At 41.6% G+C, this 24,795-nt stretch overlaps 3 protein-coding genes and 3 non-coding genes across 10 annotated transcripts; 3 read left to right on the forward strand and 3 right to left on the reverse strand.

Annotated features, from left to right (window-relative positions):
• Positions 1–202: 202 nt before the first annotated feature.
• LOC119020110 lies at positions 203–3,174 on the reverse strand. Of its 2 annotated transcripts, none has more exons than XM_037099228.1 (2): positions 3,082–3,174; positions 203–1,182 (listed from the first exon to the last, which is right to left on the reverse strand). In XM_037099228.1, exon 2 carries the CDS (start codon positions 1,149–1,151, stop codon positions 492–494), a length of 660 nt encoding a protein of 219 aa, XP_036955123.1. In that variant the 5' UTR covers positions 1,152–1,182; positions 3,082–3,174; the 3' UTR covers positions 203–491. The 2 variants fall into 2 exon arrangements, with proteins under 2 accessions (XP_036955123.1, XP_036955124.1); XM_037099229.1 differs by lacking the exon at positions 3,082–3,174 and adding an exon at positions 2,843–2,860.
• A 1-nt stretch (position 3,175) lies between these two features.
• On the forward strand, positions 3,176–3,249 carry trnai-aau. The gene has a single exon. It is a non-coding gene; the product is annotated as a tRNA-Ile (tRNA).
• A 683-nt stretch (positions 3,250–3,932) lies between these two features.
• LOC119020109 lies at positions 3,933–6,603 on the reverse strand. The gene is made up of 2 exons (XM_037099227.1): positions 6,333–6,603; positions 3,933–5,260 (listed from the first exon to the last, which is right to left on the reverse strand). The coding sequence occupies exon 2, from the start codon at positions 5,227–5,229 to the stop codon at positions 4,558–4,560; it is 672 nt and encodes a 223-aa protein (XP_036955122.1). The 5' UTR covers positions 5,230–5,260; positions 6,333–6,603; the 3' UTR covers positions 3,933–4,557.
• Positions 6,436–6,509, forward strand: trnai-aau. The gene has a single exon. It is a non-coding gene; the product is annotated as a tRNA-Ile (tRNA).
• A 1,095-nt stretch (positions 6,604–7,698) lies between the features above and the next one.
• On the reverse strand, positions 7,699–20,293 carry LOC119020107 (homeodomain-interacting protein kinase 1-like). Of its 4 annotated transcripts, none has more exons than XM_037099224.1 (8): positions 20,159–20,293; positions 19,550–19,727; positions 19,174–19,284; positions 18,783–18,857; positions 18,531–18,679; positions 17,998–18,345; positions 17,673–17,761; positions 7,699–8,679 (listed from the first exon to the last, which is right to left on the reverse strand). In XM_037099224.1, exons 3-8 carry the CDS (start codon positions 19,273–19,275, stop codon positions 8,636–8,638), a joined length of 807 nt encoding a protein of 268 aa, XP_036955119.1. In that variant the 5' UTR covers positions 19,276–19,284; positions 19,550–19,727; positions 20,159–20,293; the 3' UTR covers positions 7,699–8,635. The 4 variants fall into 4 exon arrangements, 3 of the variants coding, with proteins under 3 accessions (XP_036955119.1, XP_036955118.1, XP_036955120.1); XM_037099223.1 differs by having other exon boundaries at positions 19,530–19,727; XM_037099225.1 differs by lacking the exon at positions 20,159–20,293 and having other exon boundaries at positions 19,530–19,969.
• A 4,269-nt stretch (positions 20,294–24,562) lies between these two features.
• Positions 24,563–24,635, forward strand: trnaf-gaa. Its single transcript has one exon. It is a non-coding gene; the product is annotated as a tRNA-Phe (tRNA).
• The last annotated feature ends 160 nt before the right edge of the window (positions 24,636–24,795 follow it).

Here is a 24,795-nt window from a genome sequence, read left to right on the forward strand (position 1 = left end):
TTCCCTCATATCTTTAGTTTACCTCTAGACTGCAAACAGCCAGTCTGTGGCCTGTGGCACACTTGATTTTTTAAAATATCTGCAATTTTGCAACCTCCTATATGATCATGCTTCTCCATCCTGAATTTTGTATCAGCACGAGTATGAAATCATGAAGTTGTGGAGTTTATCTGAGCTGAATCAAATCACACCACACTGGGTCTGATGATATCACAATGACATTCAATGGCTTTGGTTCTGTTACATCATCAAGTGTTAAGTACATTTAATTTTTCCCAGTGAATCAAAATCCTGCATGTTGTCAAATATTAGGTAATTTTTATTTTTTTTTCAAAAGCATTACATCTAGTGTTTTAAATTGACTGTCTGTGATCATAATGCCTGCTGATCAGAGAATAGCAGACATAACAAAATATGGTATGTATGGTAAAGTATGGTACATATGGATCCTCTGAGCTCTGTTCACACGCTCTCTTCTCCCATCGCCCCGGTCAGGGTTTGCCTGGACAGACATGCTTGGTCATGAGAATGCAGATGTTTTTCCCACAATCCCAACACGGTTGCTTGATGTGTGGAGAGCCCTGCTGGGTCTTTCTCTTGCACAGGGAACACACATCTGCAGTCCCATCGCCTCTTCCCCCACGTCCCTTGGACTTCTGGGCCAGAAGCTGCTGAAGTTCTTTCAGCACGGTGTTGTTTGGTGCCTGTGCAATGCCGACCACCTCTACTCTTTTGGGATCAAACACGCAATCCTCCTCGAGGCCTCCCATGATACAGTTGGGGGGCACCCAGGCAGTGTCATAGCCGTGTGAATGCCAGTTTAACTGCAGAGGATGGTTGTCCTTGTCAATACGCTTGACACGTCCAGGGCGCACGCGTAACTCAAAGATCACACGGTCTGAATTTTGAGCATTACGGGGATAAGCAGATGCTTTTTTCTTATCACGACTGACATAAACGCCTTGTCCCAGCCTGCCACCTGACGAGGGCTTAAAACCACTGTCAATGATGATCCGTGCACTGGCGACGCTGGTCCCATGGTACATGGTGTAGACGCCTCGTTTTTGGGGTTTCTGGGAGGGCGCCAGCTCTACGGCAGGAAAAGAAGCACCATCGTCGACCACCTCCCATCCTGAGAAGTGCACCGACATCCTGATTTAGGAATGTGACGGCTCTGCAGCACTGTGAGAAATAAATACAGAAATGTGGCGCCATGTTAGAGCAGATTAAAGGGCAATCAGTAGCCCCTTTTAGATAGAAAAGCTTTACATTCCACCCCATTGGACTTTACAACTGGCTCCTTAGCAGGGGGCTTTTAATTCGAAAGTAGCAACCATTAGTAGCTTGCCCCTACAACAACAAGCAGACAACCAAGATAGCTACAGAGACCGAGGAGACGCTAGCATCTCCTGGATCTCAGCGGCTTTGCAGTTGCTCATCTTGACATGCGTGGATGAAATCATGAACTGACTGCTGTGATCAGCTGTTTCCTGGTTTTAAAACTCGCCGGCTGTGGGACGCACAACAGTGCACATCATCGACACTTCCGCCCATCTCACGCAATTGCTGGCACATCGACGGCTCATATTTACACAGAAATGGAGGGGGAAAAAGTGCACCCTCTGAAGCATCAAATAGGCGGACCAAAACAGACCCTCAATTTACAGCCTTCTGTCTAAATTTGCAGACCTAGCTGCAAAAATGACAGCAAAGTTGGCGGCTTGCTGCCCAGTATAAAAACGGATACAGTGTAACATTTCCTTAAAAGTGTAGTTCATTATTGTCATCAAATATTGACACACTGGGGTGGTTGGCAGCCATCAACTCAAAATGTCAGTATTTGATGACCTGGGAATGAGACTCAACAATTAACTATCTTCCTCCAGAATCAATTTATGCACCCTTATCAGAGGCATAAAAAAGCCACACATTCAGTTGGTCAGCCTAGTCCAGTGGTCCTCAACCCCTAGAGTTACTCCTGAAAATGAAGCCAACTGCATTTCTGTTATTATACAGGGTTCTTATTAGGTTTTGTTGAGCAAAACAAATGCACGTATAGTTTACCCAAACTAGAGCTGCCAGGAGTACTGGTATTATTTACTTTTGACAACCTGTGAGATGTTACTGAAACAAAGTTAACTTTGTTTTACTATTAGTAGTCATTAAAACTTTGTTTTAGTGCTGTACCACCAGGCTACAGAGCAGTTTATTTCTTCTGGCTGCGAGATCCTTAAATTCATCATCAGCCCAAAAACATATTCTTTGCTTTTATGAAATATCCAGCCCAGATAAATTGGAATCTGACCCAGTGACAGATTGTATTATATTAGATTGGATTAGATTAGATTAAATTTTACTGTCACTGTGAAAAGCACGGACACAGCTAAATGCAGTTAACATTTAACCAGAGGTGCAATAAAGGGCAGTTTGGAGTGGTGTGGAGTTCAGGAGAGTGACAGGCGCATAGAAAAAACTTCACTGAACCTGCTGGTCAGGCATCAAGATTAATTATGTAGAACTAATAAACCAATCATCGGTTTTGAATAGCAACTGTTTCATATTACATTACTGTATATATGCCAGTATTAGTTGCCAGGTGAGGCTAGCTGTTTTAACTGGCGATCTTAAATCAAAGTCAACCTTTTATTATTATAAAGTCTAATTCATATTTGTCTTTAAACTCACTGCATTCCTCCTGTGTTGTATTTGAAGTACCCCTGTTTTGTGTGGAGGTGCTCTGCTAATGAACCTGCTTTGCCTTGTGTCTGTTTCTGTTTCTGTTTCTTCTTCGTATGTTTGGTCATGTTTGCTCTGTGTGACCTGAAATTCGTCCATCTTTTACCTGTTATAGCCATGCACCTTGATACTCCTCCTGTTTCCAATACTTGTTTTCTTTTGTTTGTTTAAATTCATTCAGCTTCACTATGAACTGCCCTCGCACTTTTCCCCACACGTGTCAGCCTTAACATTATCACTCTACATCATCATCAGCTTCATGACTCCTGTTGGCTATTTTGTTAAACTTCAGTAGAAATCTAGTAAAAGCAAGCAGTGTGTCCTTTATAAACATTTACACCTTACCGTGAGTGAGGCGTTGTTTCAGCTGTCGGTTTTACTTTCTGTTCATGGAGCCTTATCTTTACATGTTTAGTGACGTCACATTGCAGAATTCCACGGCCGGTTAGCTCAGTTGGTTAGAGCGTGGTGCTAATAACGCCAAGGTCGCGGGTTCGATCCCCGTACGGGCCACTGACGTTTTCTGAATTTTCAATTATGCTGTCGATCTCTGGCAGACATTACTCCTTAAAGATGCATAAGAATATCACTTCAGAGTTTGAGCATTTTGTCTCGAATGGATGCGTCTTTGCATTGGTGCATATTCCTACATACCTTGTGTTTAATCATATGGCAGTGAACTTGGAGGCCAGATAGTATTCCAGCAGAGGAACAATAAGTATAGAGTGAGGCAGGTGTCATTTTTGCCCTGTAGTATGTTAATCCAGTCACTGAGATGATGTGTTGAAAAAACCCAGTTGAGGGTTGCTGTAGGAAGTTCGGTCGATTTTCATTCTTTAATAGCGTATACACTTATGGTCTCAGATCAATAGGCCATTACAATTTGTTACAAAAATTGTTCTGCCCTTGTAAATATAACTACACAAATCTGTGTCTTGTAAAGTTGGAAACTCTTGGGAATTTCTTGTACCAGCCTGGAAAAATCTATAATTCAAACTTCCCTCATATCTTTAGTTTACCTCTAGACTGCAAACAGCCAGTCTGTGGCCTGTGGCACACTTGATTTTTAAAATGTCTGTAATTTTGCAACCTCCTATATGATCATGCTTCTCCATCCTGAATTTTGTAACAGCACGAGTATGAAATCATGAAGTTGTGGAGTTTATCTGAGCTGAATCAAATCACACCACACTGGGTCTGATGATATCACAATGACATTTAATGGCTTTGGTTCTGTTACATCATCAAGTGTTAAGTACATTTAGTTCATCCCGGTAAATCAAAATCCTGCATGTTATCAGGCATTAGGTAAATTCATCTTTAAAAAAAGCATTACATATAGTGTTTCAAATTGACTGTCTGTGATCATAATGCCTGCTGATCAGAGAATAGACAGCAGCAGACATAACAAATTAACATTACCGTAAACTTTTTTTTTAAATCAGTGAATGAGAACATGGCAGATGAGACGAAACAGATTGTAATGCACCATGGGACTTGACAAGGTTGACATGATGGGGTAAAGATTGTCATACACTTAAAGGTTTATGGTGTCAGTTCGTCAAGAAGACTTTGTAGATCACTCACTGATGTCCTCCAAAACAACAAACAAAACTGTAACTAATATAACGTGTTGCACCAATACCATTTCTCCATTTCTTTACGAAAACAATAAGATTGAGACGATGATCCCTGTTTACCAAGTGTGATTACATCATGAGTTAAGAACTGATGCTCTAATCAACACCAGTCTCCAGCACATGCGAGGCCGTATGGATCCTCTGAGCTCTGTTCACACGCTCTCTTCTCCCATCGCCCCGGTCAGGGTTTGCCTGGACAGACATGCTTGGTCATGAGAATGCAGATGTTTTTCCCACAATCCCAACACGGTTGCTTGATGTGTGGAGAGCCCTGCTGGGTGTTTCTCTTGCACAGGGAACACACATCTGCGGCCCCATCGCCTCTTCCCCCACGTCCCTTGGACTTCTGGGCCAGAAGCTGCTGAAGTTCTTTCAGCACGGTGTTGTTTGGTGCCTGTGCGATGCCGACCACCTCTACTCTTTTGGGATCAAACACGCAATCCTCTTCAAGGCCGCTGGGCACAGATTTCATGCCACAGTTGGGGGGCACCCAGGCAGTGTCATAGCCATGTGAATGCCAGTTTAACTGCAGAGGATGGTTGTCCTTGTCAATACGCTTGACACGTCCAGGGCGCACGCGTAACTCAAAGATCACACGGTCTGAATTTTGAGCATTACGGGGATAAGCAGATGCTTTTTTCTTATCACGACTGACATACACACCCTTTCCCAGCATGCCACCTGACGACGGCTTAAAACCATTGGCAATGATGATCCGTGCACTGGCGACGTTGGTCCCATGGTACATGGTGTAGACGCCTCGTTTTTGGGGTTTCTGGGAGGGCGCCAGCTCCACGCCAGGAAAAGAAGCACCATCGTCGACCACCTCCCATCCTGAGAAGTGCACCGACATCCTGATTTAGGAATGTGACGGCTCTGCAGCACTGTGAGAAATAAATACAGAATTGTGGCGCCATGTTAGAGCAGATTAAAGGGCAATCACAGTGTAACATTTCCTTAAAAGTGTAGTTTATTATTGTCATCAAATATTGACACATTAAGGTGGTTGGCAGCCATCAACTCAAAATGTCAGTATTTGACAACCTGGTAATCTTCCTCCAAAATCGCTCTATTATTTACTTTAATCTGTTCTCTTCACTTTCAAAATATTTTTCATGTTTAGATTTTTGTGATTACTTTTTTCTATTTGGTTTATTAGTCAGGAAAAGCACTTATTAAAGTTGCTACAAGGAACATTAACTATTGATTTTGTGGGTAAAGATCTTGATCTGGCTGGTACATGCATTTGTTTTGAGAAACTTTTTGAATTCATTTTTTTTCTTTTTTTAAATACAGCTGTTTTTCTTTAATAGAAGTAATGCATCTGTTTTGTGTCTGTGCAAGATCAATACCTGTAAGATGACAACTTGGAAACAAGTAAACTTTTTAAACCTTTGAGGGCTGTACCACCAGACTAAGTGGAGTTCATTTCCTCTGGCATCGAGATCATCATCAGCCCAAAAACATATTCTTTGCTTGGCCAGGTGTTTTAACTGGCAACCTAAATTCAAACTTAAACCAGAGTCAAACTTTTATCATTATAAAGTCGTATTTATATTTGTCTTTAAACTCACTGCATTCCTTTCATGTTGCATTTAAAGCACTCCCTTTGCTTTCTTGTGTGGAGGTGCTCTGCTAATGAACCTGCTTTGCCTTGTGTCTGTTTCTTCCTCGTATTGATCAAGTTTGCTTAGTGTGACCTGAAGTTCGTCCATCTTTTACCTGGCACTACCTTGAATCTTGATACCCTTGCCATATCCAGCATACTTATTTTCTTTCGTACAGTCGTTCAGCTTTACTAAGAACTGCCCTCGCACTTTTCCCCACACGTGTCAGCCATAACATTATCATTCTACACAATCATCGCTGCTTCATGACTCCTGTTGGCTATTTTGTTAAACTTCAGTAGAAATCTAGCAAAAGCAAGCAGACATTTTACAAACATTTACATCTTACCGTGAGTGAGGCGTTGTTTCAGCTGTCGGCTCAGTTAACTTTCACTTTCCATTTGTTGAGTTTCATTTACAGATTTGATGACGTCACAACCAGGAATCTCCATGGCCGGTTAGCTCAGTTGGTTAGAGCGTGGTGCTAATAACGCCAAGGTCGCGGGTTCGATCCCCGTACGGGCCACATACCTTTTCTGTTATCGAATCCATTGTTTCCGCTCAGCATTCACTGGTTTGAATGACATCAGATCAAACCTTGGCAATTATCAGGCTGCTGATAAAATATGCAGAAATTTTGGAGCAACAGTCAGAGAGGATAGGGGACATCAGAAACAACCTGGAGTAATGACACTCACGGTGCACATGCTCAGTCAGTTTCCCTTCATTCTTGCTAAAAAGGGAGCCACATTTGAGAGTTCCTGACAGTGTTATCTACAAAAGGTTTTTTTTTTTTAAGGTAAAAAAAATTACTATTCTTTCTGATGTACAATTTTGGATGTGGTTATAAGATCAAATGTATATGAATTCAAGAATTTTGTAAGCTAAAAATAGCTAACAAGTGTCAAACTAGCAGTCAAGCTAGCCCACATGTGATGAAAACATGGTTGGTGATACTGGGACGGTTGTAACGCCCCATTACAACCGTCCCAGTATCACTAACCAAGTTTCATTTATATTTTAAAAATTAGCTAAGGTTATGGATAGAGTTGCAGGTATTGGTATTAAAGGGAAACAATGCAGTTCTGGCAATTTCTTTGCCAAAGTTGAATGGGTGGTTTTTCTGCTCACAGGTGCTAGGGGGAAGTGAAACGGCCACCATTCACCCCAGAAACCATGACCATTCCAATGACTCCGAAGCTGTTAAGGTAAATTGAGCTAATAAACTGCATAGTTTCCCTTTAATGTGCAAATTAAAAGTAAAATGTGCACTGTGCATTCATCAAGCTGGGGAAGAACAGTCTGTTGGGGGGAGAAAGAAAAAGGGAAAAAATGAGAGAAAACGAGATGAAAACAGAATGATTTAGCCCCCACTGTCACTCCTGTTGCATTTAAAATTCTGCATATTTCGTTAATGTTTTTAAATTCACTAAATTTGTTTTCTTTTTGTTTTTATTGAGGAGGAAGCAATGTACACTGGAGCGCTGGTTCGAGTCCTGGCCTCCGCAGGATTAACTTGTATAATATGCACTGCAAATGTCTTTGTGTTGCCCTTGTAAACTTGAGTTTATAGACTTTACTTATAAGACTTGTGTAATATATTTAATGTTAATACACTAGTATTAAAAAACTTGCTCTGTCTAGACTATTTATTATCAGAGAGTTGTATTGAAGCTCACCATGTTTTGCACTGAGCTCCACCTAGTGTGTCATAAAAAAAAATTCACATTCAAGAATGAATAGAACTGAGACAATATTCTAATAACAAAAGTCTGCAAATCTTATGACTAGGTCTTTGAAACTGGTGAAACAAAAACATCTTGGCCTCTGGCAAACGGTGATGACCATTTCAGAAAACGCTGTATTTTAATTCCAGTTATTTGACAGTCACTAGTTAGTGGAAAAATTTTCTTCACACAAAATATAACCCCTTTTGTTTTTATTTTAAAACAGACGGGTCCAGTTAGAAATACTTTTCATGGTAAAAATACAAACATAGTAGAGAGATAATGTTTCACATTTCAATATGATTTAAAATCATTATGAGTTTGTGGAAACAGAGGTACGGCACACTGTACATAAGGAAGTTGGGTAAACATTTTGATGATAATGATAATCATTTAGGATTTTGGTTCATGATCTCCAACAACTGCTCCTTTGGAAGAGCCTCTACAGAGGGGCAGTAAACCGTGCCTTTGTATTGGCTTTGTCCGGTCTCTGCAGTGTGGAACTACCTGCATTTCTTGCACGTGCTAGGCAAATCTAGCCCCTGCATGACCACTGTGGTGTCCTGCCTCTTCACCCTTTTGTTGTGCCACTGCACCGGGGCAATGAGGCTCACACTGGTAATAATTGTCCCATTGAGCAGAATGTGCCGCCTAACTTCCCATAGTCCTCCAGGATGAGATCCCATCTAGAGATTGTGTCACCCCCTTTCTTCCTGGAACTATGGTGGATGGCACACAGCCTGATGAAGATCAACTCAAGCAGGCAGCAGCAATCTGGCCACTGGGCAATTGGGGCAGGTGTGGCCAGAGCATGCCTCTTCACACTCTCCACCCCTGGAGTGAACTCCTGTCTCTATTTGGGAGAACGGAACCTCCCTGTGTCCAGCCTGCTCTGATGTCTGGCAGCGAACAAACCCTCAGCTTGTCATATTCCAGCAGGTTCTGCCAAAGAGCAACAATACTGCTCACCTGCAGCGAGGGAACAAAATTGCACATCAGAGGATAAAAACATGCAAGTGTGAACATGCATGACAAAACTTAGAGGAAATGTAGCAAAACAATAAAAGTTTGCTGGTTTGTGAGGATAAGAGAATGTTGGTTGCAACCAACAAGTCTGACTTAGGAGACAGTCAACACCAAGCAGCTCGCAAATGAAAAAGAACAGTAAAATGTGCACATGCATTGTGTATTATACAAATACTATTTCATTTTAAAATCAGAGTTGTATCTTCATAACTTTTATGAGCGTATGTTTAGCAAATAAAGCCTTGCTCTACCTCTACAGGATGGAAGACCCTTAAAACCCAGAAACAAAAACTATTATGTAGCCAGATTATAATAAGACATACCAGTGTCTTTAGCAGGTGGCCTGAAGGCTGGCACAAATGCACAGCCAAACACCTGCAGGCCCCCCCTGAACACACATAATGAATGCAATGTTTTTCAAGCAGTCATACTAAACAAATGTCCCTAACAGATGATATCATCTTGCGTATATTTGGGAAGTAGGAGCACTTTGTTTTGTTGCTCATATTTTAGGTATTCAACTATTTTAATGGAGAGGGCAAAATATCAGGAACACTGATGAATATAATGCACCCCAGCACAGCAGCATCCACTGTGACTCCCATAATAAACAGCAACCAGAATGATCATACAGGTTACATAGATACAGGTAGGTGGAGGGGCAGTGATGCTGGCTTTGTCCTGAAACACTTTCAGCTGTTCTGGGGTTGTTTGATGTTGACCCAGGCCACTGTTCTTTTTCACCTTAATGGTTTGGCTCTTGCACTTGCACTCTTGTCTTTTCCTGTCATTTTGTATTTTTTTTTTTGCTTCAATCCGCAGCCTCAACCTAATAAATCTCCTGATGATCTTTTCTTTCACTCCACAGCATGATGGAGGCCTGCTGGAGAGTGCCAGAGCTTCCTTCTCCAACACACCCTCTGTGTTTGGAAGCCCCATGAAGGAGGAGCCAGTCTACGTCCTTAACAGTTCTTCGATGTGGTGAATGACATCTTAGGCTTCTTGGGAGGGGTGGCAATTTGCAACTTAACTTCCCTTGGTTTTTGCATTGTTTTTCCTGTTCTGTGTTCTCTTTTTTTAACTTAAAACATCTTAAACTTCCCAGCTGTGTGGTATTTGAAAGTGTGCGAAAGTGCAAATGCATTTTTTGAATATGATTATGTGTTTTTGTTGTTTTTATTTGTTGTTGTTGTCGTTTAATTTTTGTAGGTGGTTAACACATTTCTCCAAGCAATTGGAGCATCCCCGTGCAGCACAGCATACCATGGTGAAGACTGTATTCAAGGACAACATAGCGGAAAGCACACAAACAGCTTGACATGCTGATCTGTTTGACTTCTTTAGATCCTGTTTTTAAGGAATTCATTGTGGTATTAAGTGCATTGGGAAAAACAAGACTGTGTGTAATTTATTATGCATCAATGAGTAGAGTAAGTGTGGGATAAGTAAGAACAGTTAACACATAGTGATAGAATTCCATTCATTTGCAATGAAATGAAATCGTAAACGTAATTTATTTGCCATGGATTTCCTATTAGAACATAATGCTGTTGTGAGTCCAGACTTGCTGTGCAGTCCATTGACAAATCATTGTTAGTCACCTGTAGTCTGCCTCATTCAAGTCAAGTTAAAGTAATAAAACAAAAAAACATTGATGAACATGAGCATGAGCATTGAGAACCGTGTTTGTGTACACAGAGTTTGCAAAAAAGAAAGATTGATTTTCTAACAACTCACCTCCATGTTACATCGCATTCAGAGATCGATACTTCTCACTGGCAGGACAGTGGCGAGCAGAGAAAACATCTGCTAACATGAGTTGTCTAAAAACTTTCTTTATAGTAAACTCTGTGTACACAAACAATGTTCTCAATGCTCATGTTCATGTGTAGAGACCCTGGTGATGCTACAAGCAAAGTTTCATGTTGTGTCGAGCCTTCTTAGTGTTTTAAAAATAGCGATGTTGACGCAATCGTAAAAGCGCCCCTTGCGCTAAGAAAATGAGTTTGACCCGAAAACGAAACCACGGTAAATCTTAAAAGTGTCTCTTTCATCGTAATAAAGTAAATAAAAAAGCCTAAGTTGCATTTTGGCAAGAGTTTCACATTAACAAGTCAGTAAACCATCACAATTACTCCTAAGCTGTTCAATAAATCCCAATTTAAATATCTATCTGTTCCTTAACTTACCTCTTTTTTCACTGACATCTCACAATAGCTGGGATTCAGTTACATGATTATGATGATGCGTGATGGTGGCGCGATTTCAGATGGAGGGCAGGAAGTGACCTGTACCTCATGAAGATGAGTGAGTTTTCAGTAGAACTTAAAGATTTGTCGACAGTTGAGGCTGTTGGCATTACCAACTATCTGATCCTTCAGACATCTTGCTGCACCAGACAGGCCTATAAACGTCTAAAGGCATACAACTTTTTTGTCAGCGGGTGGGTCCACAACCTCTGTACCAAACGGCTCCACGATGATCACTGTTTGGTCTTCACCAGTGTGTTGGTTCTTATATTGTTTTATGTGTTAAGTTGCTAACAGTAGCGGCTATAATGTCAACAAACATGCAATGAAGTCCATATTAGACTACCAGTAACCTAACAATCATTACTAATTAAATGACCATTTAACAACAACCTAATGCTATATAAACACAGCCACATAAACCAAGTTAGCTAGCTAACGTAACTTACCTCCGACGAAGTGGTCACTGCAGACACGGGCATTAGCAGACTCTGCTCCTCAAGAAGGAGCCATTTTTTACGCAGTTGTTCTGTGAGCTTTTTACATTTCTCACCTTTATGAATGACAGTCTTTGGTACTCTATAAAACCTGTTTCCTTTTTCTTGGTTAGAACAAGTGGAGCAGCCGTAAACTACACAAAACATAGGCATTTTTTTCAGACGGCAGATCCTCAGCTACCCTCCCTCTGAATTTCGCGCTCTCATAAAGCAGCAATGTGACGTCATGTGAAACCAAGCAATTCTCTATCAAATTGTGCCGCCAACCGCAATGCTAACCAGCTCTACTCTGCCTCGGATTGGCTCGGACCTAGAGACAGTAGGCGTTTAAAGTGACCAATCAGAAAGGGAGGGGCGGGCCAAGTCCGGCAAGTAAAAGGCACAGAGACTGACAGCGAGCGTGTACACAGAGACCACATGCACGCAGGGAGTGACGGAGAGCGCACAGAGAGTGGCAGCGAGCGGGTACACACAGACCACGAGCATGCAGAGAGTGGTCTTCATGCGTGCGGATTTTGGCGCTGAAATGACCCCATAGTCTGCCTTCATGTTAATAAAAGTTCTTCTGCATATCTGAAGTCTGCCTTCATGTTAATAAAAGTTCTTCTGCATATTTGGTGTCATTGGTTTTCATTATGATAGTAGTTATTTGCATAGTAAGGTAATGGTAAAGTGAGATTTTTGAGTTGATGCACTCACTGTACATGAAGTGTTGCTGCATGTCGGGTATATTGCCAGAAATGAGCCACCAAAAGGACTGCACTTTAACTTTAAAAACTTGTGGTGCCATTACATAATTTGTAAAAGGGCATTCAGACCGAACGCGATGGACGTGAATGTAATATAACATATTACTGCTGATAACGTCAGTAATCACATTACAGTTACAAATCAAAACTGATCTTGTTACTTGTGCTTCTTTACGGTAGGACTAATACAAATCAAATGTCCCTTTTCTATGCATGCTTACGCAACTCTCGTTTGACCCTATTGTTTGACATCACTCACGTCACGTCACGTGATATGTAGAGGTGACCATAGCGTGGATGTGTTTCGAGCAGAGGCAGAAGATGAGTGAAAGACAAAGAAGACGATAACAGAGAGTAAAGGTGACAGAATGGAAACATCATCATTTGAGAGCTGCTCAACTTTGAACTTGTAGAAAGAAAAGAAAAAAAATTTGACTGTAAAATGTAAGCTGGGCCCGGGGCAGAAACAGCTATCCACCGCTGCCAACACAACCTCTAACTTGACCAAGCACCTGCAGTGGCAACATGCTAGCATGAAGCTAGTGGCTGCTGAAGATTGGACCGCCAGTGATGCTGAGGAGAGGATGCTGCCGAGTTGCTCATCCACGGTTACGTCGGGTCCTGCATTGTAGAGGTACGGCAGTCGCTCCACCCATTCCTCCCAGACCTCTCTTATGACCACCAGTTTGTCTGTTGCATGTCTCGCAGGTCCTGACTCACAGTCATCGAATCTTAGCAGCCTTGAGTAAGTGTGAAAGATTTGAAGTGGCATGGTGGCATGGAAAATCACCCTCCCACTCTCTGCGTCCCATAGGCTAGCTGCGGCCTTGCCTTGGGACCTGTATGCACCTGCTAAGATTAGCAGCTCATCCAGCCCTTTCCAGTTGTCTCCGTATTTTTGATGACCCTCCAAATTTGTCATATCCAAGATGATTTCTTCCACTGCTGGTGTGATGAACAGGTACGGAGTCTAGGCAATGTCGTGAGCATGGGAAATGGCATATGTTGTGGGTCCTGGCGTCACGGTCATCAGCCTCAAGTTTCATCTTACGCAAATTCACGTAACGCAAACCTACTTCTTCCAACTCCTCCTAGGCGATATCACTGGTTTGAACCAACCTTTACATACAGGCAATTTGACCAATTTGCACCAAACTTTGCATGAAGCATCTGTGGACCCTCCTGACAAAAAGGCGCTTTGATCGCAGTCTAATTAGTGTGAATGGAAGTACATTTGAAAATCTTCAAATCCTCTTCAAAACTTAACTTTCAACCTCTTCTTGTCCCTCATACTTTGAGCTAGAGACACCACTCCAACTTTTAAAGAGTCAGAGGACCTTGAACTATACTTATGTATTCAGCTTTTCAAAATATTTTACGGTTTTGAAATCATCACAGTTTTAGTTTTAAGGATTTTTAGCTATTCTTCTGATTTTATAATGAATGTGTATTGCGTGAGCTAGAGTGCGTGACTTCATCGCCAGAGTGGAGAGCAGCTAGAAAAACTCGGGGAAAAATTCTCTTCAGCTTGATTTGGATCCCACATCTTTTACTTCACCTAGACAATATAGGCATAGAAATGTGAGAAATGTTGTTGGCGTTCAGCTGATGGTCTAATTTCAGATGTAGGACTAGAGCGCCCCAGAGTGACAAGCACTCCAGCAACTCCCCCATAAGCCGCAATTTTAATTTTGAGCCTAAATTTCTCGAGGAGAGCAGACAGTGCCCGTTTTGTCTCTCGCTCTGGCGCCCTCATTTTTCACTCTACAGAAAAGACATCACAGAGTTCAGCAATGTCCTCTGTTACTCAATATATACATATTTTGCTGATAACCATTACATTTCTTTCAAGAATGGCAGAGGTTTTGGAGGCTTTTTCCCATTCATTCTTATGGGGACATTTTCATCTTTGGTTCTGCTACTGCTCCAGCATAAGTGCAGCCAGAGAAATTGTTCACCTTTATAAGAGTGATGCGTTGGTCCTGAACGAATCAGTTTGAAGGAATCACTCTGTAACGCGAACAAACTGAACTGATTCCATGTTTCACTTCTCTCTCGTTCATTCTGTCGCTCTCACAGAGTGGTCACTGTGTTGTTCACTGTTTAGTAATCAAAGCGGTGACTAATAGTCAGCAGAGCCTAGAGGTTTGAGATCCCAGCTCCTCACCACCACCACACCTCCAACTGCTTCTGTAATACAGCTCCATGGTCTCCCAGGTTTTATTGTGTTTGACTGAGCAAATGAAATGAGAAGCAGGAGAAGAGCCAGGGAGACCATGGTGAGTACTTGGCGTAGAGTGACTCCAGTATCTTCAACTCTGTGCATAACATCACTTTGTTTTGTTTTTTTTTAAACAGGTGCTTTTCCTCTATCTACGTCATTAGCTCTTAGAAACTCTGGCCTTCAAGGCTTTTTTAAGTCCCCTTCTTGATCCTATTATATCTGATTCCTCTTGGCACTGCATTTTTTGAAGAATAATAAAAGTTGTATATTTGGTTCACACTTCACATCATCACACAGTAGTTTTAATCAATAGATGTACATTTCAATCAGCTGGTGCTGAGTAGAATGTTTCAGCATTTCCTTCACACTTGAATACCCTTCATTTCTTATTTTTATCATTATAGCAGTTATTATCAGTTATCATTAGTCACTACTAGTCTACTTACTATGGTTATTTTATTCTGACCACCATCTATTTACTATGGCTATTTTATACTACACTTTCCCACAGGATGTACACTCTCTCCGTTGCCCCGGCCCTCGGTCACACACACTCTAGTCTACGGCTCCGTCCCACGCAACGTAGACCGAGAATGACTCCTTTCCCACAGAACGTACACTCCCTCCGCCACCCAGCCGTCCATCCCATCCCTCCGTAGTGAGGACGGCTCTGTTTCCCACATCGTAGACTGGAAACGGCTCCATCACTCACTCTGAACTGAGACAGACTCCTTTCCACACAGCGTACACTCTCTCCATCACAGGACCCTCCGTCACCCACTCTGGACTGACAACAGCCGCTTTTCAATCCCTCCATCACCCACTTGGATGCTTATTATTATTATTATTATTATTAACAATAATAATGATGATTATTTTGACTATCCTTGAGTGGCCCCCCTATTAAAAACGTTTTTTATTTTTAAGGGTTGCTGGGGGGCAGTCTGCAACATGTATCTTAGAGGTTCTTTACACCTGGTATTATCGCCTTATGTATTACCTTTGTGATCAGATGACAAGTGGACAGCCCTAAATACGTCTCTTCACGCAGGCATTAAAATGCGTCTCGACAGACCACTTGGATCTCACTTCCCTGCTGATAAGCAAATGCCACACGCACATCATGTCAAGAGTGGTGAGAAATGTAACTGGTAAATTTACCGACCAACACTTGCTAGATAATACACATTTAATCACTTTTTTTTTTAAGTGGGAAATTGCTGCTACACATAAACACTCACATCATTGGTGCGCGCGGCCGGTAATGATGCCAGGAGCTGTCTGTGACACTGTCCAAATGACCGGTCAAAATGACCCGAGGGCGTTCAGACCGAACGCGATGGACGCGAATGGAGTTCAAGCCGACGACGTCACTTCCCTCACGTACGGTTGTTTACGGTCGCCCAGAGCAACATGGAGGAGAAGCTGATTGTAGCTGTCTGTGGGCACCCGGTGCTGTATGACACCACTGCAGTGCTCTACAGGGACAAACTTAAAAAAGAGGAGGCGTGGGTGAAAGTCGCTGAGGAGGTGGGACTCCCCAGTAAGTTTTGAAGCTATCTGTGGCTTGTTTTACTACGTTACTGACGGTGTTTCTCTATGAAATGTTTGCATCAGTTAGCACTTGCATAGCATTAGCCCCCTTTGCAGGATAGAGCGGGTTGAGTAATATCGGTTCAAAAATGAGCGGGCAAGCGCGTCGTCTTTTTTCTCAGACGCGACTGGTGCGAATGAAGCGAATAGTCCAAAATGATCAAGCGGCGCGATAGAAGCATCTGAAGCGATTGTATTCGCGTCTGTCGCGTTCGGTCTGAACCCTCCTAAAGAGAACATTCATTGTGGTTTGTGCAGCAGAAGGGTGAGAACATGAAGCAGAAACAGTGTTAGTGCTGTGTGAAGGAGCAGTTCACGTCAGTAGTTCCACTTCTCTCTCATTTGTTCGTTCACACAGACCAGTTGCTGTGTTTTTCACTATTAAGTTATCAGAGTGGTGAGGAGGACTGAGAGCCAGCCAATCGTATGCTGAGTCTAGAGCACGGTCATCGAATTTTAGCCAATGAGAAACAGGAGAGCATAGCAGACGTTTCCATGATTTTGTTCATAGCTCATCGGTCTCGTTTCTTCACTGATTCCTCTCCTCTCACTCATTCTTGGCTAGCCGGCTTTAGCTGTTAGTTGCTAACTCTTGTGTTGTCTAAAAGTACACATAATCAAGAAGTGGCAGCTATGTATTTGCCTTGAACTACAGTGTTATGTTGACCGTTAGCACGATCGTTTGAGAACGAGGAGCTGAGAGCTGTGCATTACATGGTTCACCGCTAAACGACATTGTATCGGATAGAATGAACGAACGAATGAATGAACTACATGAACTACCATTCTTCCTGCCGAAGGAGCACTATTCTGCTGCTGCAGGGGGTCAAACTCTGAAGAAACAATATCATCTCATCATCTCTGTCAGCTGGTGGACTCTACCGCCACCATCACCACCAACAGTTCACCACAAGCATCCATTTATTTCACAGCTCAACTCTGCTGGTACCTTTAAAGCAACGTTGTTTGATCAGTATGCGTCACATGATAACAGCAGGCCTAAACTAGTTGTTTACATTTGGTCGAAAGCTCACAGTAGCTAGTACCCTAACTACACCTGGGGTTAAATTATTTTATCAAATAATTTTTCCCATTTTCAGGAACACACTTTCACCCTTAAGTTATATATACATGAATACATACATTATGCTGCATTTATCCTTAGGTACTAGGTGCATTATCAAATTAATTCAATTTATTTGAATTTTTGTGGCTGCAAAATGAGTAATATGCCAACACTGTGCAACCTTAAAAAACATGCTAGTGGGACACCTTTGGTGATTCTTCATGGGAGTGATGGAGGGGGCTGCATCAGACAAAACACAATCAGCTTTGATACCCAAGTAGCAGGGACTTTTAACTCTTCATAAGCTTATATATATAAATGAATCTGGGGAATCAGCCAGAGGACACAAGGGGCCACTACTGCGGTGGCATCTCCCAACTATATCTGTGCATTTTAAAAGTAATGTCTACGATATCTGTCAAGGACCTGTGCAGTTCTCAGCTGCTCCAACTGTTTTGACAAACTTTACCTCATGCCCCTGTTTGAGACCTAACACTTACTTACTTACTTACTTCAGAATGCACAACAATTCAGACAATTCAGGTGAATGTCACGTACCACATGTGGTTGAGTCCACAGATATCTTCCTGTTACTGTTGGCGTTGCTCACTGAGGGCTCTGACATCTTGTTCAGTCCAGACTCAAAACTAAACACACACAAGAAAAGGTTACAGTGTTATTCATGCAAATGTCATCATATTTAAAGCGGCATCAAGGAATTTCGAATTTTTTCTTGATTCTGGTGGCTTTTGAGGACTAAATTGGTATGATAATTAAATTTGTCCTCTAATAAAGATTTTAATCTAGCTATTGTGTGGATTTGATTTAGAAGTGAGTAAAAGATAAAGGCAACAGATTGCGATACTACTTTCGATCATCTTACCTAGCTGGAATCTCCTGATCGTCAGGCAGTGTCGTGTTCTCGGCTGTCACAGGTCGAACCGAGATCTCAGCTGTTGTGAGAATTTCAGGAGATGGAGTGCAGTCGCCTGGTCGGATTTTACTGCTGGCTTCATCCTCCAGAGGAGCAGCAGTAGGCTCACTAACTGTACTCTCCTGACCTTCCAGCAGCGTTGCGTTCTCGGCTGTCACAGGTCGAACCAAGATCTCCGCTGTTGCGAGAATTTCAGGAGATGGGGTAAAGTCGCCTGGTCGGATGTTACTGCTGGCTTTATTATTCAGGGGAGCGGCAGGAGGTTTACATGCACAGCTCTTTCTTAAAGTCTGGACCCTAAAGACGAAAACATACATACACAGAATCGTCTTGTTATTATCATGAGGTACTCGGTCATCTAGGTAGTGGCACATCTAAGGGCTGTATTATAGGTAACAGTTTCTTTAAGATGTTTCACTTCTCATTCAAGAGAATTCTTCAGTTCTTCACACACACACACACACACACACACACACACTTACTTCGGGTAGACTTTGGTGATGAAAGGATGAGTGAGGACTTCACGAGGAGTGATCCTCTTATCTGCATCGAATGTCATCATGGCCTTCAGGAGCTTGATACACTGCCTTTGCTCAACAGCCTCAGTCTTGCTATCTTTCCCCCGACGCATCTAGTTAAGGAAACATCAGTCAAATTCACCACCAGTCAAGTCATCCTCATGATCACGAAAAGACAAACAATCATAGTGACACTGAAAGTTAATGCACACTTACTATTCTCACGTCATCCAGACATTTGAACGGCCGCCACTTTTTTTTTGGTGGACGTTTATAATATTCCTCAGGAGTCTAAAAGAAGAATCAAAGTGTTTGTATTAATGTTCAACTGTTGAATGCTACGAAATGTAAGATAGAGAGATATATGGATAGAAAGATAACATTTTGTATTTCCTGAGTGGAAATTAGGTTACCATAGCAGCATGTATATCCAAATACAATCAAAATGTAAAGGCAAATATAGAAACAATAATAAATGATAAAGTACTATATAAAATAAACAAAAAATAAGATGGTGCTGTGTTTTTAGCTTGTTTACCCATAAACATATAAACTGATAAAAGATTAAATAACTTCTGTAAAGGCCAGAGAAGGTTCATTTTTGTACCTTGATCCTCCAAACTCCTGTGCAAGTTTTTGTGAAGTAAGTGTCTGCCTTTTTACACTTTGCAAGAAGATGGTTCGATGGCATGCCAAGGAGTTCAACCATTCTCGACACCTGGAGATTAAACAGAGAATTACATCAAAATATGCAAGAGCAAGCAAAATATTGTTCCCAGGGAGAGCAAAGTAATGACCCACCCTCATCTTAATGGCCTGCTTGGTTGGGTAAGAATATAAGGGCAAGCCCATCAGAGGCACTCATACACACACACACACACACACACACACACACACAGACACTTGCTGTCACTAAAGAGACATGGCTGGGCATTGAGACCTGAGGCAACCTGAGGAAGCTACCTTTGGGGAGCCAACCACACCTAGAGAGAGATCCCGGTCCAAGGCCACAGAGAGCGCCACCGCAGAGACCACACCAACCCGAGCAAACAGGAGGCCCCACACCGGGGTGCAGAGCCCTCTAGCCACCCGGGCCGAAACCGTCCATGGGACAGCACCCCCAGCGGTCAGACCAGAGACAACTCCCAGTTTGGCAGGCCCCTATGAGGAAACACTGCAGATTAAAAACTGTAGTAGTAGTCTAAAACAGTAAAATAAAGCAAAAAGCATAGAGGCTAAAAACATGTGGGGCCTAAAACATAAAAGCATAAAGGCATAAAGGGCAAAAACATGAGAGACTAAAACATAAATGCTTAGAGGCTAAAAATGTGAGAGATTAAAACAGTAAAAAAAAAAAAAAAAAGGATAAAGGATAGAAGTACTCTGATAAACACAGCATAAAAGGAAACGAAAATAATTTAAAAATCAATTAAAAGCCTGGTTAAAAAGGTGGGTCTTGAGCCTCTTTGTAAAAACCTCAACAGGACTGAGCAACAGGTTTATGAGTAGTATTAGCAATGTGCAGCCCGTATTCTTATCCACCTTATCCTTTACATCTGTGGAAGGTAGGTATACGATAATCATATTCTTACGTATGCACAATGAGCCGTGGGAGCCTGTTAGGAACTTCTTGCAGACTTTATTTCTTCCTTTCTTCTGATCACACCGCAAGGCTGAATCCTGATTGGCTCATTACCTCAATCATCTAGCTATCACGTGCGTCTCATATGAACTACTAAAGGCTTGTTTCACTCAAATGTCACCCTTCATGTCATGAAGGTCTGCAAAAATGGAAAAAGAACGACATCACATTCATTATATTAAAAAAAATAATGAGCCACCAATATAACCATTGTATGTCTTTTCTGGTATTTATTGAACCACAGTGACTTATTTTATTGTAATGTCTCCTATTTAATGAAATACCCTTATCATTTTTATTTAATTTTTTCTCTCCGTTCTCATGTTGAGGGCCTAGTAACCTGGGTCACACAGAGGTCCCACAGTAATCATAATGATAACAATTCTTACACCCCAACTGAAAATAATGGTTAGAATGTATGTCTCATATTCACAGAAATCATTCAACGTAGTCTGTAAATTACTTTGAGCTGAAACTGGTTGTGGGTCATGAGCCAATCTTTCGGTAAGTGAGAATAACTGAAGATATATGAAGGAATCCTGGAAGGGAAAATAGGCATGGGCGGAGCCAGGGGGGCAATGATGGCCAAGGCCACCATAAATGAATCTTTGGCCACCTTTTGGCCATCTTTGCTAAGTTAATTTAGGCTGTTAACTTAGCAGTATGAAGTCGCAAGGTATAAATGTTCCACCTTAACTGTCCTCCATGTTACTTTGCGTTGGGAGACTGATACTTCTCGGCTGGCGAGTTGTTCAGAAACTTTCTTTTTAGTAAACGCTGTGTGCACAAACAATGTTCTCAATGCTTGTGTTCATGTGTAGAGACCCTGGTGATACTACGAGCAAAGTTTCATGCTGTGTCGAGCCTATTGTAAAAGTGTCTGTAGCACTCCCATTGAAAGTGAGTTTGACCTGAAAACAAAAATACAGTAAATTGTGCCTTTTTCATCATAATTATGCTTTACACAAAAGTTTGACTCGGGTACATTCAAAAAAAAAAAAAAAAAAAAAAAGCCTGGGTTGTATTTTGGCGAGAGTTTTGCTTTAAAAGAAAATATTCAGTTTTAATTAGCCCCAGCATTGTAGAAGACCATTAAACGCACAAGTAGTCAACTTTCAGTGCTGATTTAGCTTGATAGTGTTGGTCAGTGTGTGTCATATTCTTTAAAGTGAATTAAAATTTGTTTTCCATGCATACTTGTTAGCATGTTCTGGGGTTCAATTGCATGAGTCTCGTATTCAGTACGCACAAGTTAATCTTAGGTAACTTTTTATCAGCTTCAGCACTGAAAAGCTCCCTTCACAGGCATACTTACAGGTATGGTGCCTGCTATTTTACACAACCTAAAGACCTCATGAAACACCTCATGGTGGGGCTCAGTGAATTTGGTTAGTTCAACCATGCTAGATGGGTTTTCTAAGCCTGCTTGGCTTTTCCTGTCCAGGATTCTTTCTAGCTGATGTTAAACTCATGTCTACTGTCTTCAATGTTGCTTCCGCAAAGGGTAACAGAGCTGCTTCATCACAAAATGTATTGTTTGTAGGTTTCAGTGCCTGAGTGTCCGTCATCACTTGACAGTTTGGTTTAGAAAACGTTCTGTTGATCTCAGTGAGCATATGGTCAAGCACTGGGTAAAATAACCCTGTGCAACAACTGTTCTTCTTCTGCTCAGGACGCCCACCAAACTGGCACATGACAGTATGCGCATCAAGGACATGAATGTGTACAGTCTTTGCACAAGAGAAAAGAAGCACTCTACTTCAGGGATAGCTTCACCGTGTCCACAAGAACTCGATTAAGGCCATGGGCATTGCACTGTACATAAAATGCCTGCTTTGCCACTTCCTTAAGAGGAGCCTGAATTACAGAGTTACTTGCCGCTCATGACGGATGCTCCATCATAAACTTGTCCGACCAAATTGTCCCTATATTCCAGTCGGTATTTTTCAAGGATGTGTCTTATTTTGTCCACCAACCCTGCAGCATTAAGATGCATGGCAGCTTCAAAGTGCGATAAGCTCTCTTTTACAGCTCCCCTCTAGTAATACCTAAGAACAAGAGAAATTTGTTCTTTCTTTTTTTACATCTTTTTTACAGTGGTGGAGTGCACGATTTCTGCTATTGTGTCCAACATTTCATTTTGGATTTGGTGGCTTGTGTATTTGGCATTACCGGTTTTCAATTTCTTTTTCACAACTGTGTCATGATCACCAGGAACCTCTAATATAGCAAGGAAGTTTCCCTTGTTGCCTGAATCCACTGTCTCTCTACGACCCATTTGTGCTATGTTTTTTGTTGCAGTCAACAGTGAAACTTAAGCTACGCTTTTAATATAGTCACAGTTTTCCTCTATCTGTTTTTTGTACTGTTGTGACAATTTAGTAATCAAAGATGCTTTGTTCTGTCTCTAAAATGTTTCCAGGCTAACATAGCACTGTCCACTCTGGTCTGAGCATTCTACTGAAAGCCCAACTGCACTACTGTGCTCTTCATCCATATGAAGTCTTTCATCTGTCAATTGAGATAAACAAGTTAAAATGATGACACTAATACGTCTTGATAATGGGAATAAGTATAACTCTGGTGTGCCATTGATGAAAAATAAGTCTGTGTTAACAATGTACTCTTCAATACTCCCATTTTCATATTTCAGAGTATCAGATGTTTGTAAACTCATCATGCATTAATGTGGGGAGGGGATGACCACTGAGGCAACTAAATACAATTATCACACACTTCGAAAGATCCTTAAACTGGTCTCAGAGTGTCCTTGCATTGAGTCTCTTTGTTCTGTCTCCCCGTCCCATCTTCAGTCTGAGTGACTGATGGCTGAACGTACAGTTGTAATGTCATGGTAAGCGTCTGGTGTCAGAAAAGGTTTCTGTTGCGGAGAAGATCACAAGCAGGATGTGAATATAAGCAGAGCTCCATATCACTGTAAACTGTTGTCTGCAGTGGCTGAAGGACTGGCGCTTGGCTGCTCTCTCTTCCTGGTGGCACTCTTTGACGGCCAAGATGCCTGTCAGCATGCTCTGTAGAGCAGTGGCCTCTAGTGGTCGAGAAGTGTACCAGTAGGAACTGTTGAAATCATGTCATGTCATCCCAGAAAGGGTGTTTTCTGTCTTCAAAGCCCGTCTGTTTTATTAACCAATATATATATATATATATATATATATATATATATATATATATATATATATATATATATATATATAGATATATATATATATATATACTGTTGTCTCTCTAGACAACACCAAAGCATCATCCCAGCGGTCCACCGAGCTGACTGTGTCACAATTCAACTGGTATCAGTGTGGTATTCAATAAAACACTGGGACATCTGAAGTGAAGCTTTGCGTTCTAACCTCAGTGATGTTAGTGGGAAGCCTAAAAGTGGTCAATCACCTGCGATCCGTCATAAAATGTCTAACTGTCAAACTGCTTTCAAATCAAGAGAGGAAAAAACAAACTTTATGCACTCTTGCGTGGAGCAGGGACAAAAATACTTGAATCAGGTTCAGAGCAACATTATGAAACTTTTTAACCTTAAATTAAAAGCTTCAAAATGATTGTGATGGCACAGTGTCTTGTAACAGGGTGGATGGTGTCTCTATCTTAGCCACTCCTATCACTTGTTTCTGCCCCATGTAACTTCAGTGAGAGGGTCGGATCACAGTGTTACACACATGCTTACTTTAAATTTTCAACACATTTTTATGAACTAATAATATGAAAATATGTATATATGTAAAATATGTGCCTAACACTTTGAAAATGTCCATAAGGAGTATTCTTATTTAGGTGGTGAGGGTGAACAGAATGATAATGGAAAAGAGAACTATGATCCATTTCTTGGCGAAATATAGTGGCATGCACATTATTATCAACACCTTTGATCAATACTAAGATCCAAATAGATTTTTTTTCGGTGTTTAGTCCTGTTTAGTCGTTCATTGGTTAAATTTGAATGTAGAAAAATGTCATGAACAAATCAACAGAATTTAATCTTGTCAAGGAAAATATTCTTCTGAGGGCTGTAAATGCAAAGCAAAGCTCGCACCCACACAGATGCCTTCACGTCGTTTGTATATTTCACATTGAAGCAAAAATGCGTCATTGACAAAATAACGTAACTGTCACCAGGAGGAGCCTCGTTCAACGAGCAGGTGCGCTGAGTCGGACCCAGCACAGATCGATCCAGAGTTTCGGCAGAACTCTGTGTCCGGTAGGTTTAGATTTTGCTCAGAACATCACGGAATACAGTCAACACGACCTACATATTTCTGACTCTATCGGTTCTTTTTTTATTTTTTATTTCGCTATTCCAAGTCATCGATTTCTAGTACTTCACGCCGAAATAGCTCAGTTGGGAGAGCGTTAGACTGAAGATCTAAAGGTCCCTGGTTCGATCCCGGGTTTCGGCAGCTTTTGCTACCTTTGCCTCTCATGAACAACACAGGTGGCCCAGAAGAAGAATATATAGTAACTTCTAGTGTCCCGTGTTGTCGGGAGTGTTCCGTACATTCGTGTGCACATATAGTCATTCCTCTGACCTCAAATAAACGGGGTAAAAAAACAGAAACG

Source organism: Acanthopagrus latus, chromosome 5 (genome assembly GCF_904848185.1).
Source record: "Acanthopagrus latus isolate v.2019 chromosome 5, fAcaLat1.1, whole genome shotgun sequence".
Taxonomy (NCBI): domain Eukaryota; kingdom Metazoa; phylum Chordata; class Actinopteri; order Spariformes; family Sparidae; genus Acanthopagrus; species Acanthopagrus latus.